The sequence below is a fragment of the Argopecten irradians genome, chromosome 6, assembly GCF_041381155.1.
Source record: "Argopecten irradians isolate NY chromosome 6, Ai_NY, whole genome shotgun sequence".
In the NCBI taxonomy this organism is placed as follows: Eukaryota; Metazoa; Mollusca; class Bivalvia; order Pectinida; family Pectinidae; genus Argopecten; species Argopecten irradians.
Genome location: NC_091139.1, coordinates 38,057,587 through 38,073,830, shown reverse-complemented (window position 1 = coordinate 38,073,830; position 16,244 = coordinate 38,057,587). Strand labels below are relative to the sequence as shown.

General features: G+C 35.1%; 1 protein-coding gene across 2 annotated transcripts in view; it reads left to right on the top strand.

The window, feature by feature from the left end:
• The window catches only part of LOC138325813 (receptor-type tyrosine-protein phosphatase mu-like), a 130,047-nt gene that overhangs the window by 102,838 nt on the left and 10,965 nt on the right, over positions 1-16,244 (top strand). Inside the window, exons 19-31 of one of the 2 annotated variants that reach the window (XM_069271738.1) lie at positions 686-816; positions 2,037-2,124; positions 2,249-2,325; positions 3,751-3,787; positions 4,681-4,778; positions 5,075-5,194; positions 5,793-5,941; positions 10,523-10,658; positions 11,557-11,706; positions 12,350-12,449; positions 12,951-13,024; positions 13,715-13,849; positions 14,189-14,320. In XM_069271738.1, coding sequence (XP_069127839.1) covers positions 686-816; positions 2,037-2,124; positions 2,249-2,325; positions 3,751-3,787; positions 4,681-4,778; positions 5,075-5,194; positions 5,793-5,941; positions 10,523-10,658; positions 11,557-11,706; positions 12,350-12,449; positions 12,951-13,024; positions 13,715-13,849; positions 14,189-14,320 — 1,427 coding nt within the window. Of the gene's footprint in view, positions 1-634; positions 817-2,036; positions 2,125-2,248; positions 2,326-3,750; positions 3,788-4,680; positions 4,779-5,074; positions 5,195-5,792; positions 5,942-10,522; positions 10,659-11,556; positions 11,707-12,349; positions 12,450-12,950; positions 13,025-13,714; positions 13,850-14,188; positions 14,321-16,244 lie in introns of both variants that reach the window. The other variant, XM_069271737.1, reaches the window with a different exon arrangement.

The window sequence follows — 16,244 nt, the reverse complement described above, 5'->3', positions numbered from 1 at the left end:
TGTGTATGCTATTATGATTTTTTTCTTATTTTATCCTCTAAAATGCGCATGTGTGAAGTATAAACTATAAAATTGAAACCTTGGACATATAAAAATATAATGTCACCAACATGGGTCAAAATCACTCTTATCTATTTACAAGGAGCTAAATAAAACATGATTTGAAATAAGATAATTTGGTTTCTTTTAAAAATTGTGTTCAATAATGAGTTTAACAGATCCAAATCGAAAATAAAACGCACTTTGATAAAATTACTTTAAATCATCGGTGTTTTATATATTCTTAACATCTGAAAAAATACTTTGCTCATAAAAATATATACTCTTATATTACGGAACATAAATGGTATCGAGGCTGATAAATCATCGTTTGATTGAAGATGGTATTGAGACTGAACGATTTAAAGAGCATACTTTGATTGTTTATTATATCGAGGCTACTAAAAACCTTTCAATTTGGGGATTAGATGATAATGAGGCTGAATTACTTATAGAGCATAATTTGATTTTAGATGATATTGAGACTAACCTTTTAATAGAACATTATTTGATTTTAGATGATATTGAGGCTAATAGAACATAATTTGATCAGATAATATTAAACTGAACCACTAAGAAAATTATTTCATTTTAGATGATATTGAGGCTGAACCACTAATAGAACACAGTACTGGTACGGCTACAGATGCTGAAGGCGAGCCTCTTTATGGTAACACAGGTATCGGCATATTCCCTGCAGTGAAAGTAGAGGACCTGTGGGATTATGTGAAACAGAACAAGGAGAACGAGGCTGAAGGACTCCGTCGTGAATACCGGGTAATGATTAAAAATTCAAATTATTGAAAATAATATGGCTATGCTCCTTGTCATAGATTTGCTTATGTCGTAGTTTGGTCTTGTTCATTAACAGCTTTCGTCTCTCACGGCACTGACTAGTCCTTCAAGGTCGAAATAACTGCATGCTGTCGTTTTTCTACAGCGTACTAATTATATCCCAAACATGAAATAGGTGTGGGGCAAAGTGTTGATGTTGAGCGAATGGAGTAGATATCTTGTTTGAAGACGCTTTGACATTTGTCTGAAGACATTTGACATCGCAAAATCTGACATTCTTTATTGAGGTTAAGGGTAAATGTTAACTAGCCCGTAAGGATGTGAAATATTCCAGAAAAAGCAATGTCTGAAAAAAATGAGGTCCCGTGGTATCTCCCAACCTTTTTGTTTTAGTAACTAATTCAGGTTTATGCAAGGAATACTTTTTATGCATACACTTTCTTCCTCTGTTTAAAACAACATAACGTACCAATAGAGAGTCTTTCGGTTTGTTGTCATCGGAATAAAACAACATAGCCTGCCCTTAATGAGATATTTTCGTTTATATCCTGCACGTTAAATGTTAGTGCTACTGAAAATTAAAGTCTTTCTCCATTTCCTAGTCTCTATAGAATAAAACTTGTCAGATATTAGGGATTTGTTGTAACCCTTTTCGTGCAAAATTAATCAAAGTGCTAATATGATTATCTCCCTTTTATTGGTCATTGATATCATTTGGGAATTGTCTTAAAGATTTAGGATAAGAACCATAAAAATAAATATGAGTGTAATGATTATATAACAAATAATTATTACATGTTATGAATATGGACTCGAACCGCAGCGTAGACGCCAAGTCACTTTGACACTAACTTTGGTTTGGTACAATTTATATGGTCCATGATTATTTCAAAATTATTGCCAGAACGATACCTAATACAATTACCTTGGTGTTAAAATGACTTAATATGGGTGTCTACGCTGAGGTTCGAGTCTTTATTCAGACCATTGGATACAGGACATGTTTTATTACTATGTTCTTTATTCAAGGATCAGCAAAGTGAAAACAGATTAAATAAAACATTCACGCGCAGTAATGTTACTGTGATCACCGAGTTTTTATTACTTAAAATATAAAGAAAGCAAAGTTAGTGTCTGTTCTTTTATGGCTGTTTATGAAATTTAACGTTAATAAACAGTTTCTTCGTTTTATTTTGTAACAGCTGATACCAGCCGGACTTACGGCAAGTTGTGAAGTGGCAAAGAAAACGGAGAATAAAACCAAGAACAGATATGGAAATATTATTGCATGTAAGTTTTATATGTTGAAATGTTATCGCCTTTTTTATTTTCTAAGGGTTTTATAACGTGCATTATGTGTGCATTAAAATATACCACTGTCAACGTATGTATATAAAATGCTTGTTTTTTTCAGACGATCACACCAGAGTCGTTATAAAACCAGTGGCTAATGACATCAACGATGACTATACCAATGCAAATTATATAGATGTAAGTATCCATGACAAAAACAGCAAAAAAGCTGTTATGCTAGATAAGAATACATGTCTGGATGTGGTGGTGTTCAAGTAGGTTATGTTTAAACAGTTTCATCTACTACAAGTATATACCTCCAGATTGCTGGTTCGGGGCGGCTTGGCGTGGGTATATGGTACCTACAACTTTCCGTAATCACTAAAACATGACACAAGAGTTGTAACTCCATAAACTCAAATTGGTGTGACAAACTTCAATTTTAACTGATGAATATATTCTAATTGGTCGGCGTGGCGTTGATAGATGATCAGTTATATATTGAAACATTTTAAGAGGATAACCACTTCATTGACAAAGAAATTATAAAAATAACGAGTTTGTTTTCCACTGTAATACGTTTTCATATTTTCAAGTTTTATTGTAAATTAATTTTATTAGTATTCATTATTAATTCTATAAACGATTTTTGTTCAATAATTTAGGCCTTCAACTATAAACTTACCCAATGACCAATAAATGAATGAATTTTCGATGTAGCGTGTAGTGTTACTGATATCCAATCCGTACCGTTACATGACCTCGCATCTCCTTCCCTCCCGCCCTGTTAAAGCTATTTATATGGAAGCAGGAACGTTTATATCTTACAGTCTTTCGTTTCAATATAGCTTAAATACATCCGCTTGCTTTATTTTGGAGAAAAGTTAATGTAAAATGCTTTAATTAAAATCAATGTCTTTCCGTTAAATACCTAAGTAATACATCGTACATACTTGCCTAGCACACATTATTTACCCTGCCTTTACAAGTAATAATGAATTACAGTCTCCGCTGATAAATTTAAGACTGCTTCCTTAAATGGCGTGTTCAAATTGGCACGTGAGCACGTGAATTACCGATTTCCTACGGAATATAATCACCAGAATGACGTTAATGAAGACGCTCACATATTCAGGAAATGTAATCTACTGAAACTAGGATGGAACCGACATTAATTTCTGATGAATCTATAATGTAATATTCAAAAGACAGCACATTTTCTCATATATCTCTATTTGTATTTCTATTGTCATAGATCAACCCAATTACAGTCTCTCGGGAACTGTTTTATACCATACAATCATCGTCAAATAACACCAAACACTTATGTTTGATAATAAAGTTCTGTCATAAGACATTGTCAAATGGACAAACACGGTGTTGCTAATTCACCATAATTTTACATTAAATGTGTATTAAGTTATTTTATGTCTACAAAATAAGAGAGTATCTCTCACATCACGTCTCCAACTGTTATTATCCAATCAAATCATTTTCGCTGTCTGTAGCATACTATTATGAATTTACTTATAATGAAGTTATTTAATTACTGATAAATAACAGTATGGCGTCTACATCAAATCACAGCCTGACAATCTCGTCATTTGTTAATTCTCTTTACAGGGTTATAAGAAATCCAAAGCTTATATAGCGGCGCAAGGTACGTATGTTTATGAAATGGTAGGCGCGTGTGCTTCTTATCAAAGTAAAATAGACAGAAGGCAAAACAACCGGCCACATCATTGATATACTAGTATATAACGTTTGTTTGCCGAGATTATACGACATTTATATCTGGATGAAGGGAACGTTGGGAAATTTAATTTGCTCTTCCTTATTCGCTCCAAGACGGATAGAATCTTAGAATGGAGGAGATGGTTAATTGCTTCCGAGGAGGATATCATATTTGTTTGTGTTTACGAGATTTCACATCAGCTTTGCCGTTCGCTAAAACACATCAGCAGGTCATATTCAAACTTTCATATTTTTGGAATGTTTGATTCGTATCGTCATTGCTAGTTTATGACGTAATATGTTAGGAGCGAAATCGATTTGGTGTGTTATTTTAGATGTAATCAACGTGGCCAATTACTTGACGATCAGATAGCTTTGTTTGATTAACTGACTTTTCCTTTTAAGATGTAGCTACAGAGATACATCAGTTTATTACGTGTTATTCTATACATAAAGATTTCCTAGTGTTTATTTAAACAGGTAGATAACACCGGTAGAAAGTTCTGGTATCTATATTAAGAAACGTAATTATAGTGTAAGCAAATACTATTTACGTTATTAATGATTGTATGCAACAGTTTAACAGGAAATATTATTTTCTTAATCATTTAATCATTAATACCATAAGAATTGTCTTATTTCTAAGTCAATGTAACAAATTTAACAAGTATGTAAGTAAAATTAATGGAAATTCATTTATAAACAAGTAAAAGGGAAAAACGATCCGGTAGTACAAAAGAGTAAGCGCTTTGATACAGATTGGTGTCAATAATTGTAGATTGTATTACCATAACTACGAGTTTGTTTCATTTGCTGTAGGGCCAACAAAACCTACTATAGACCATATATGGAGAATGGCGTGGCAAGAGAAATCCAAGACAATAATAATGCTGACAAATCCGACGGAAACGGGCAAGGTATCTGTTACCTGTAGATCACAGTCGTTATCATAGGAAGTAGTAAAGTAACGAATACATCCGACGGAAACGGGCAAGGTATCTGTTACCTGTAGATCACAGTCGTTATCATAGGAAGTAGTAAAGTAACGAATACATATGTTGTCTCGTCAGTGAAGATGTGCATAAACATCAACAGAAAATTATTAATTTAATGACCTTTTCTACTTGTTCTCATGTTTTGATATCTCTCTAGTGAAATATCGTTTTAAGAAATATAGTTATTGTACAATTGAATGAAAACAATTTTATTTTAGAAAAAGTGTGAGCAGTATTGGCCCGATACAGGGAAGGAAGTATATGCTGGTATATTAGTAGAACTTGTCGATGTAGACCATCTTCCAGATTTCACAATTCGTACATTCCAACTCTCTAAGGTGAGTCCAACATTCTATCATGCTATCATTATATATTTGTTGTAGCTATCCCTAGACATCAGAGTCAAGAATTGAACATGTAATTAGCTTCTATAAAGTTCGCGAAGGCCGCGAAAATTTCAACCGCCTGTAAAATTTATGGGAATATATCAAATATATTTACAAAAGCCCGAAGTATTGTAAAAATAACACCGATGCGAAATGTTTAAAATTGAAAATTACGAAAATTAGCTCTCGCGAAAATATCCACGTTTGCAGCACATGCCGAAATGAATTATAATACAAACTACAATGTCATTAAAGAATAATGATTCTGGTGTCCTCAATAATTTATGTTCAAAGTCGCGACATGAATGTAAAGTGCACGAAGGTTAATAAAATCAATGTTTTGAATTATCAAAATCAAAATTAATATTTCTCAAATATGCTACATGGTGTTAAAACTCAAAATTGTATGTCCTTACGTAGTCTTGATCTTGTAATCTTTCATGTTATCCGTATTCCAAGTTCTATAATATTGTTGTTTAATGATGATGTCTGTTGAGATAGTGTCATAAAACTACACTTGCAGAGATTTAAGTTGTTATGCTGTTTCCAGGGTAACCATTTCAGCGAGCTAAAACAATACCATTACACAACGTGGCCGGATCACGGGGTGCCTCGTTTTGGTAACTCCTTGCTGTTACTGCGACAGAAAATTCGGGCCTATGATAATCTTGATGCAGGGCCTCCCATAGTACACTGCAGGTTTGTATACTTTGTTAATCCTCATTGATCATTTTTTTGTTTGTTTGTTTGACTATTTTAACGTCCTATTAACAGCCAGGGTCATGTGAGGACGGCCTCCCATATATACAGTGTGTAGCGTGTGTGAAGTGCGAGGTGCCTGCGGTATGTTTGTGTTGTGTCTTCTTGTATATAGAACTGTTGCCCTTTTTATAGTGGGTAACAACGGGCGAACCAGTCGTCCCACTCCTTACATGCTGAGCGCTAAGCAGGAGCAGAAGCTACCACTTTTATAGACGTTGGTGTGTCTCGGCCAGAGGACAGAACCCAGAGCCTTCCTCACAGGAGCGAACGCTCAACTCAAGGCCAAAAATGAAGCGGTGCCAAGAGAGACATTAGGAAAGATAAAGTCAGTTAGGAAGAAGAGAAAAGATAAAATCCTAAATTTAGTCGCCTTTTACGATCATGGAATAGTGGCAGCAGGTACATTTCTAACACCCTTCCTGCAGAGCAAGCATTGAACATTGGCAAAAGTTGGCCATACTTTGATATAACGCGTGTGTGTGTGTATGTGTGTGTGTGTATGTGTGTGTGTGTGTATGTGTGTGTGTGTGTGTGGGGGGGGGGGGGGGTATATGATAAATAACCCTCCACCTCTGGGTCGCGAGTTCGAATATTATGTGGGACAGTTACTGACCGCCTGTCGGTGGTTTTTCTCCTGGTACTCCGGCATTCCTCCACCTACAAATTAAACTTGACATATCGTTTATTGACCCTAGCTGTAAATAAGACGTTAAACTAACAAAACCGAAATCAATTATATGATAAATACACAGATGGTTACCGCTATCGTTCGTAGCAATGCACGACTCCAAAAACGTCAGTGGAAAAAATATGCATCCTTATTTTCGTTGATTTCTTATAAGTCTTCGTGTTCTAAAAAAAGTGGAATTATTGTATAAGTTTCTATTTTGTGTGCTTTCAATTCTATCTTGTGTTATATCACAAATATGTTTGACCTTTCGTGTAATAGCATTACAAGTTCCAATGTTTCGTTTTTGGTTCCTCCTTGATGTGTCCATATCTACTAATAAATCTTCGAGATGTGCCTCATTTCTTCTAATTCATCACCGAAAATTTTGATTTACTGTTTATCTGTATAAAAAAGTGCTTATCCCCTCTGAAATATCCATTTGCTGCATGTACAAATATATCATAGGCCTTCAGGAAGCCTAAAATAGTACAGTTACTCATACATCCTTCGCTCTAGCAAATAGACCATATGATTCGGTAACATTATCGGCAGTGTCGAGCCTGTTGCCCACATCTTATGACATTAAGGTCCATAAATTCACGGTATTGTTTTGAAACTCTTTAAACAATCTCTGGGGACCTTTATATCATGAGCACATTAGTCTTGTCCTTCGCGGCATCCCAATACCAGATATCTATCAAGTTGTGGTGTAGGCTAAATGGATGCTTCAACCGTATTGTTATATATGCAGTATAAACAGCATCACAAAATACTTAGATTGTACTTGTTTAGGTAATGCTTATTTTAGCGTATAATCGAATGTTAACTCGTGCGTCTCCAATGTTTTATGTTTAATATATCAGTCTGTGAACCTGGGAAGCCCAAATATGTCGGCAGTGTTAAACAGGTTCTAATTAATAGTTCAACGCATCCATATATTACAATGATGCATTAGTGAAAAGCAGTAAAACAGAATAATCTAGTGGATTATTGTATGCCCTAAGTAACTTATTTTGATTAAACTCATCTCTTAGTTTGAGTTATTTGTTAGTTATTGAATATCGTTATAACAACTATAACATTGATGAGAATGACCAGATTAGCCTCATGCCTGTAAAAGTAAAATTGTTTTTAAATCTCTAGGATATGTGTTCTAGGCTGTTAATGATGAATTATTTTTGTCTCTTTTAAAAGACTCATTGCTGTCTATGTGCTGGTCCATTATACGTTTTTTAATACTAGACAGGTTTTGTTTTATGCATATATCCCAGGTTTAAGCATTTTAGGAAGCGTACAGTTTTTGTTTTGTTTGATATTATGATTAATAATGTATGTTGCCCACTATTCACATTTTCGACATAACAGATATATTTATAAATCGTTCATGCGCAGTAAACTCATTATAACTATTAAGAAATGTCCAGACCACATTTCTCATACTTAGAAATTCAAGGCATGCTAAAATGGTTACTTATTTTGTCATTGGTAACATTACTGGATGTAGGAGACAATATGTTGTGCTCTGTCAAGCTTCCGCACGGCCTTGTGTTCCGGAATTATATTTTGCTTGACTTTTACGTTTATTGATTACCAATTAGGTTTGTAAAGCACTGAACATATGCTTTTTTTCACCAATACAAAGCTTTTGTTGAACCTCGTCAACAGAAATATGTCTGTTATTGTGTGGAATGATGTACGGCTTTGAAATAGGCTTTCCTTATGGTGTGGGTTTACGCACACACAAGTGTAATGGCTTGTATGTTTTATGTCGGGAGTCCTAGATTCACGATTCCTGAAACCTGTACATCGTGATACGCCACAGCGCTCCGTAATTCTCGTAAATATGTCAGAGACGCAGGGTACACAAATCAGAATTTACAACTCCCTCACCGACCCGTACCCATTAGCATAAATTGTAGAGTCCCTCTGGGTTACGCCCTTTGTAACTGTGATAGTTCGTCGGCTCGTTGTATTTGTTACAATGGCAATGAAACAGTGATTGCTTTTCATTGTTCACCAATTACTGACGGTGGTTCAACTTTAAAAATGTTCTCTTTGTCCTGTCTGATGGAACGTCTGATCCTTTACTGAAATGTCGCAGATTTCCCTTCCATGTGACCGGACTAATTGCAGCGTTAACGAATACTCCCATGGACAATGGGATAATCGGAGTTTTATGTAATTATTTATCAACATTATGGATCGAAATCTCATCTAGGAAACTAGATTGGTGGCCGATTGTTTTGCTGATTCATTGATGGGTTTTCCACATGGCACATGCCCTGTTTGCCCACTTTGCGGTCAATATGATTCATTTCTTCAATATCCGGTCTAGGGCTTGCCCCTAGGTGACTGTTAATGATCAGAGGTTCGGCCGGGGGCCTATATTGAAATATCTAGACATGTGTTGAGCTTTATATTTTATTAACCCTGCATGAATGTGACGACATGGGTGTTCATTGATTAGGCGAGTAGTTTTTCCGTTTCAATGAACGCGATATAGCGGTATACGTTTATTTTTGCAATATAATCTCCTTTCGTGAATAAATCAGGTGTATGATATGCCGGGTTTATAATGAAATAAATGACGAATCACAAGCTTTTTGCTTTATATTTTGTTTTATAACATTACATCAGTGCTATAACACATACTAATGTGGGCGATAAAATTGATGATAGTGTTACGGTGATTAGGAAAATCATACGTGATTTTAGTCTTTACGGTTACCACCGGCACCACAACACCTTGTTACAGCGCTTTGGCGGTGTTTTACGATCAGTATAACGTAAGGTGATAAACTGCTATATAAAACACCTTTCGGGTAGCCTCGGTGCTGACTCACCGTGAAGTACTTAGCAGGTGATCTATAAAGTTACATTTGTGTTCTCTAGTACCACCTGATAACTTGGATACCTCGCATTTATGTTTCATTGATCAATAAACAGTGGCGACACTCCATCCTTCACTTCTCTCCTTCATCCTCATGTGCCAACCCATGGTGGACGCGTTCAGCTAGATAATCACTTTTTAACACCTTAAGTAAATTATACAATGAAATGGTTAGCGTACTACGGATATGCTGTTGGTAGCGATACTTCATCAGCCTCCGCTGATTCTAAAAAAGGCAATATCAAAGACGGACCAAAAAATGCTCGACACGTTTTAACATCATGCTGCGAGCAGTACATTGTATAAATTAGGGATTTCGTTGACCATTGTTCCCTTCCATTTCCTCCAATAAAATGTTTGATGCAATCATGTGCAATCACACGAGCTAGTCCAGCATTCCCACATGTAAATGTATTCATTAAATGCAAAAGTGATATTGCCCCGTCCTTTTCCATTATAAACCTCTATTTCCGAATATGGTATCGCACGTGCTAGGCGATACCAATCGCATTCTTCCACAAGCGACCCGACGGAATGGCTAATACATCTTGCCGGGGGCAATAAAGGCGGGCAGGATTGTAACAAACCCCGCTGTGGATGGAAACTAACAAAGGCCAATCTAAAACACTGTTTAGGCATTAAACTGGTGAATACTTCGGTCAAAATGCAATTGTCTGTATACCGTTATTTACACGCTATTTTCAAAATACCTTACAACACCTTCAACTGTAGACTGTATTTTTTTCTGTCCATATTTTAGCAACAGGTAGAAGTCTGTATTTTTTCCCGAGGAGAAAAAAAACCCCGAAAGAACAATTGTTGATAGATACATGTTGATGATGTCCCAAGGAAATGAGAAGAGTTTGTTGAGTCTGTCCTTAGGGTTTATTGTGTTATTCGGTTAAAGCGACAGTTTGAACCGGCCATTTGTCTATAGCTGCCTCTGCTTGATTTACAGTGCTGGCGTTGGTCGGACAGGCACATACATAGCAGTGGACGTTAACCTTGACCAAGCCAAGAACGAGGGCCTCATAGACGTACACAACTTTGTCCAACAGATGCGGACAATGAGGGTCAATATGGTCCAGACGCTGGTAATGTTTGCTTCACGCTTCACTACACACTTAGGCTGTTCATTTCATGCATGAGTGACTCCAAATTATTATAACAACGGTCATAACAAATTTGTGGTAGAAGGGAATATTGATTAGGAAGTCACATCTATCACAAGAAGACTATAGCAACGTCCTCTTAAACACACGTGCTCAACAAATGTATATTAAACTGTAGTTAGCAAAATTGTGCGCACCAAATTAGTTTTTAATTCTTAAACATACTCTTTTCTTAAATATCATATATAGGTTATATAACAAGTTGTTATCTACTGCAGTATTTAATTACGGTGTGTTGTATGTCTTACAAAAAATAGTAGACAAAGATATAACTGGATAGTACATAAATGTTAAAGGATATAATTGTTTCAATAACTAAATGAATATAACTGCGTGAGTTTAGTATAGAGGAAAATGCTCTACTGATGTCATTTTGATTATAAAAGTAATTTTTGAGGAAACTAACAGTAATATTTTATCATTGAAAGTAGTGTGTAAGTACAAACTGTCTTATTAGGCATTGTTTTATTGCTAATCATTTGGTAATCATCAGAACATTCAATTATCTCTGAAATCTAATTGTGATAAATTGAATTTATTTAAAATTTATCTGTATTTACCAAAGGAGTATGTGTTTGTAGGTTCATTATCATTTCCTTTGAGCGTGTGAAGATGCAGTGTATCAAAAGACAGTATACAACCAGACGCGATTTATGGTCAAACGGCAATACCATGCTCGCTTTCCTTTTATCCTAGATAATAGGATAGTGTTGTTTAGTGTGTTATTTAAAGTTTGGTTCACACTAAGAACGATGTCGTGTTAGCGTGACATTAGTATAAGATTTCTGTGGCATGGCACGTCTTTTTGTTTGGTTTTCAGGAACAATACATGTTTGTTTATGACGTTCTGCTGGAAGCCTTAATATGTGGAGACACAACAATAACTCTCGATTCTTATCCAGACACCTTATCAGAACTCCTGCAGTATGAACAAAGTATAGGGAAAACGAAACTAGATGAGCAGTATGAGGTAAATATTTATAAACCTTACACTTTCATAATAATTTTACGAAAACTGACAGCAGCAATAGAAATGTTTAGGGCATCGTATTCAATACATTCTGCCTGTCTGTCTGTGTAGATGTTCATCAGTAAATAAATTTGTTTAGCAATAGGTCGATTATTTTGTAAATGTATACAGGTTATGGTATGCTGTTGTACAAAAGTGGTTTTAATGTTCTCTTAAAATCATAATATAGCCATACTTTTGTTTTCAAATATAAGTCTATAACATCTGTTTCAGCCAGTAAGGGTGGTCGCCCTATTTCCTTAGGTCGTAAATCAAGAATCATTAATCATTTCTGTTCATGTGTATGCAATAGACATTTATCAGTAATAGCTCTGTTTTTCTGAAATAGTTTATTCAATTTTCATCACATATTCAGAATAGTGATCGTGTCTTTACTGTAACTGTAACTATATACAAGTTATGTTTCATTCTGTTTTGACATTTCTAATGTTTAAATCAATATTTGTTATATTAATATTAAGCTTTGAATGTGTGTGTGCGATCATTACATATATAAATGCTACAACTCTGTTTTACACTGTAGATGGAAAAGAATTACCAAATTGTATTTATGCACTTATAATAAATATTTTGTTTGGTTAAGGTACTAAAATTAGTAACGAACACAATGGAACGCGATGAGACGACGGTGGCACTTCGTCCCGAGAATATTTTCAAAAATAGATGTAAAATCATTGTACCTGGTAAGTCTTCTACACAAGAATTCAACATAAAGAGTGTCCTAATGAATGCGGTAGTAATCTGATAAAACATGTTTTGCGTCATACATGTATCATCTTTAAAATATGATTAACGATCATGTTCCATTGCAATAAATACTGAATGTTGACGAACTGGAATGAATGACATCTACTCATATTCAGTTAATGACACGTCTATTTTAATGATCAGAGATCAAATTATAACAAGATTCAGTAACGCTGAAACTGTCGCAGATACTGATATTAATTCTGAAAGTCTTCATCATCGCCATTGTGCCATATCATGTGGAAATAACAAGCGGCACTACTTAAAGAGTGCAACTTATCATTAATAACGAATCATGCCGCTTATTAGTAAAAGTTGAACACCTGAGCCACAGTAAGGGGTTTGGTTTTAATTTTAGAACACGCCTGACGTGATATCGGTAGGTTATGTGGGTAAGATATTTTAATCATTATCCTGATATTGTTTCTCCTTCACAGCCAACAGATGTCGGCCATACTTAATGACCCGTGTAGAGGATTACAACGATTATATCAACGCAACCTTCCTTAATGTAAGTACCGTCATCATCATCGCCATCATCATCGAAATCATCGTCGTCGTCGTCGCCGTCAGAAACAGGTCGATACTGATACGGCTGAGTGGTCGAGTAATAATTTGATATTAATGTCTGATACTGGAATAGGAATATTTGTAATTTGATCTTGATGAATGATATTTGATCGATGGCTATAATGGTAAAAGCATTGCGCCTGAGGAACTATATTCATAACACGTTACAACATATTTGATCATCAATGTGATGAGATTACGTAACAAAACTGCTGCAATGTATACACCGATTATTTTAGTATACATTAACAAATACGTAATAGAAAGCGAAATATTCTGATACGTATCCATTTAAACGAATTTCTTTTGAGTATTCAATAAAATCAACTAGGCCTCATTTGGTTTCTCCAGAAATATTTCAGAACAGTACGAAATATTACCTCACTTAGATTAAATCATGGAACAATTTTAGTCACAGTCTTAGTATATGTAGAAAAGCGTCGGTATGTTTCCATGACAACAGGCCCAGGGCTTACTTGAAATTTCTCAGTATATATCTATGGAACAGAATTGAAACAAAACAAGCCTAGTAGTTTTCTCATGCCTTATACGTCTTACAAATTGGAATTTTTCAAGAGTAGTACAATTCTTCTGTATGAACCAACCTTAGAGTGAATGTTTTTGTTTCTAGGGTTACCGGCGGAAGGATGCCTACATAGCCACTCAGATGCCAATGCCCAACACGGTGGTGGATTTCTGGAGGATGATCTACGACCATAACTCTTACTGTATCGTGATGCTGAATGAGGTGGATCCACACGACGAGGTGACCTTCTTTATCAATTGCTTTTACTCTTTTAAAATCATTCTATAGTTTATGGATGCATGGTACGCCAGTCATCGACACGCATTAACATGTTCGGTTCATTTGTTCTTAGCCATGTAAACCAGTATAGGCTGCGACTTACCAAGATTTTGTGTTAGTCAGATTTTGCCCAAACATACCTTAATTGACAAGTGTGGGCCATGATTTACTCTCATAACTAGTAAATATATAAAATGTGATAAGAAGAGTCATTAAGCGTAAAATTTCTATTGCGAAAAGCGTTGAAACTGAAAAACCGCCACAACTTTTTAATGCAAGATTTCGTTCATGTACTCGTAGATGATGGAGCAATATTGGACGTTAGACACATGTGGGGAGAAATATGGACCATTTATTGTGGAGACAACTGCTGAAATCAAGTCAGATCCTAGCATAACAGTACGGGACTTTACCGTCACAAATACACAGAACGTAAGTAAACTTCAATTTGATTCGAGTATCGAACGCATTACGTCAGAACGACCCGAAACCAAGGAACGATCGTAAATAAAATATAACCCCAGTGTGATCGTTAGAGGCTTTACGGTGACCGATACGTAAGACATACGTAAAATTCAATTCCCATTGCTGAAATCAACTCTGATACTAATATAACAATACTGTACTTTACAGTCACATATGGATAAAACTAACTCCCAAATGTGGTTGACATTTCCTAATGTCAGGTTTATAGATCCTACGTAGTTTAGGGTCTAATGCCAAGCATAGTGAGTGTAATGTAGTGGATAGCACGCCTGTCCTTGTCACTCCTCCACACAGAGAAATTGTTGCTTCCATCAGTTAATGTCACTACCATGGCTCCCTCTGATAAACACCATTGAAGTTATTCCTAGTTTCTACCTTTGCGAGTTCAATGTTCTCCCTTGTTAAAACCTCATCACTGTATCAATATATTACCTACTGTAGACTTATTACCCTTGTCCGAAATGATACACCGCATCCGAGGTGTTTTATATAGAAAAAAAATCAGATTATTTCTTGACATTATATGTGTATAGTGTTACACTTTCTGGTTTTTCATAATTTCCTGGCGATTTTTTAATCTGATATTACCACAAAAATCCAATAACATTCCAAATGATTCCAAACATTCCAAATATCAAGACTATCATTGCAAATTTATTTCAAAGGGCAAGTTGGAAATATCAATTAGCAGGGAATACTTTTAAAATGTTAAACTGTCAATATAAAACATGTTGTTGTAACTGATCAAATATAATATAATTTCACTTCCATCGTTTCGGAGTACTTGGTGCTCTATTTGTACATGCGACATTACAATACTGCAGCCGTACATGATCCCTTTGCATTAACCTTTCTCTCAAAAGACTAGATATGGTAATGGCTCTTTTTGGCCCATAAATCTACCAAATTTCAAATCAAGTATTTAGAAATTTAGTTGCTGCGTTTCAATTTAATTGCGCCAAGATTATGTTCATGGTATTATACATGACAAAAACGAGTATATGTTTCCATTATCAAAAATTAAGACGAAACAAATCCTTAAAGGTAAAGTTTGTTATGATGAAGGAATTATATTTCATCGGAAAGATCACTTTGTCTGACTGCTGGAATTCCTTAAAGGGACACTACACGTCATAGAGGGGATACCAAAATAACATCGAGAGATCAATATAACGCAGCATAACATCTCATACGAAGAGGATATATATTTCGTATGAAATTTATCAAACGATCAGTAAACAAATGACAAGCCTTCGCAATGAAAATTTGTTCCGTACATCTTGTCAAATAAAAACGTTATTTATCATTCCAAGACTGTCGTTACATAAATGACACATAGCTATTCTGACATTCATAAAGAATCGACGAAAACACGGAAGTAATCATCACTGAATATTACTTAGTATAGGAAGTAGTTGTTAATATAAATAAATAAGAAATATTTATGATTAAGCATAATGAAATTCATAGCTTAATATTTTTATTCGAGTACACAGTGTTATTTATCGCTTAACTGAATATCGCTTGCCTTTGCTTTGAAGTTTCTCTCAAGCCATTAGAATACCGTACTGTACCATTAGACGAAACAATTAATTTCTATTCGTTTTCATACTAAATCCGACCCTCTGATTGGCAGATTCTTTTTCTTCATTCTACTATGAAGAACAAATCCGTGAATGGCGCGAAACCCTGACGTTATCATAACGTCATAATAGATTGTATAGTATTGATTTGGAAATAAATAATGGTTAAACGCATTTTATTTTATCATTTAGTATGAAAAATTGATTCACACAGTTTGCAACAAAATTTCTTTCATATCCCGATGAAGTTAAAAATAAATTACATGGAATATCAGAACATGAAATAA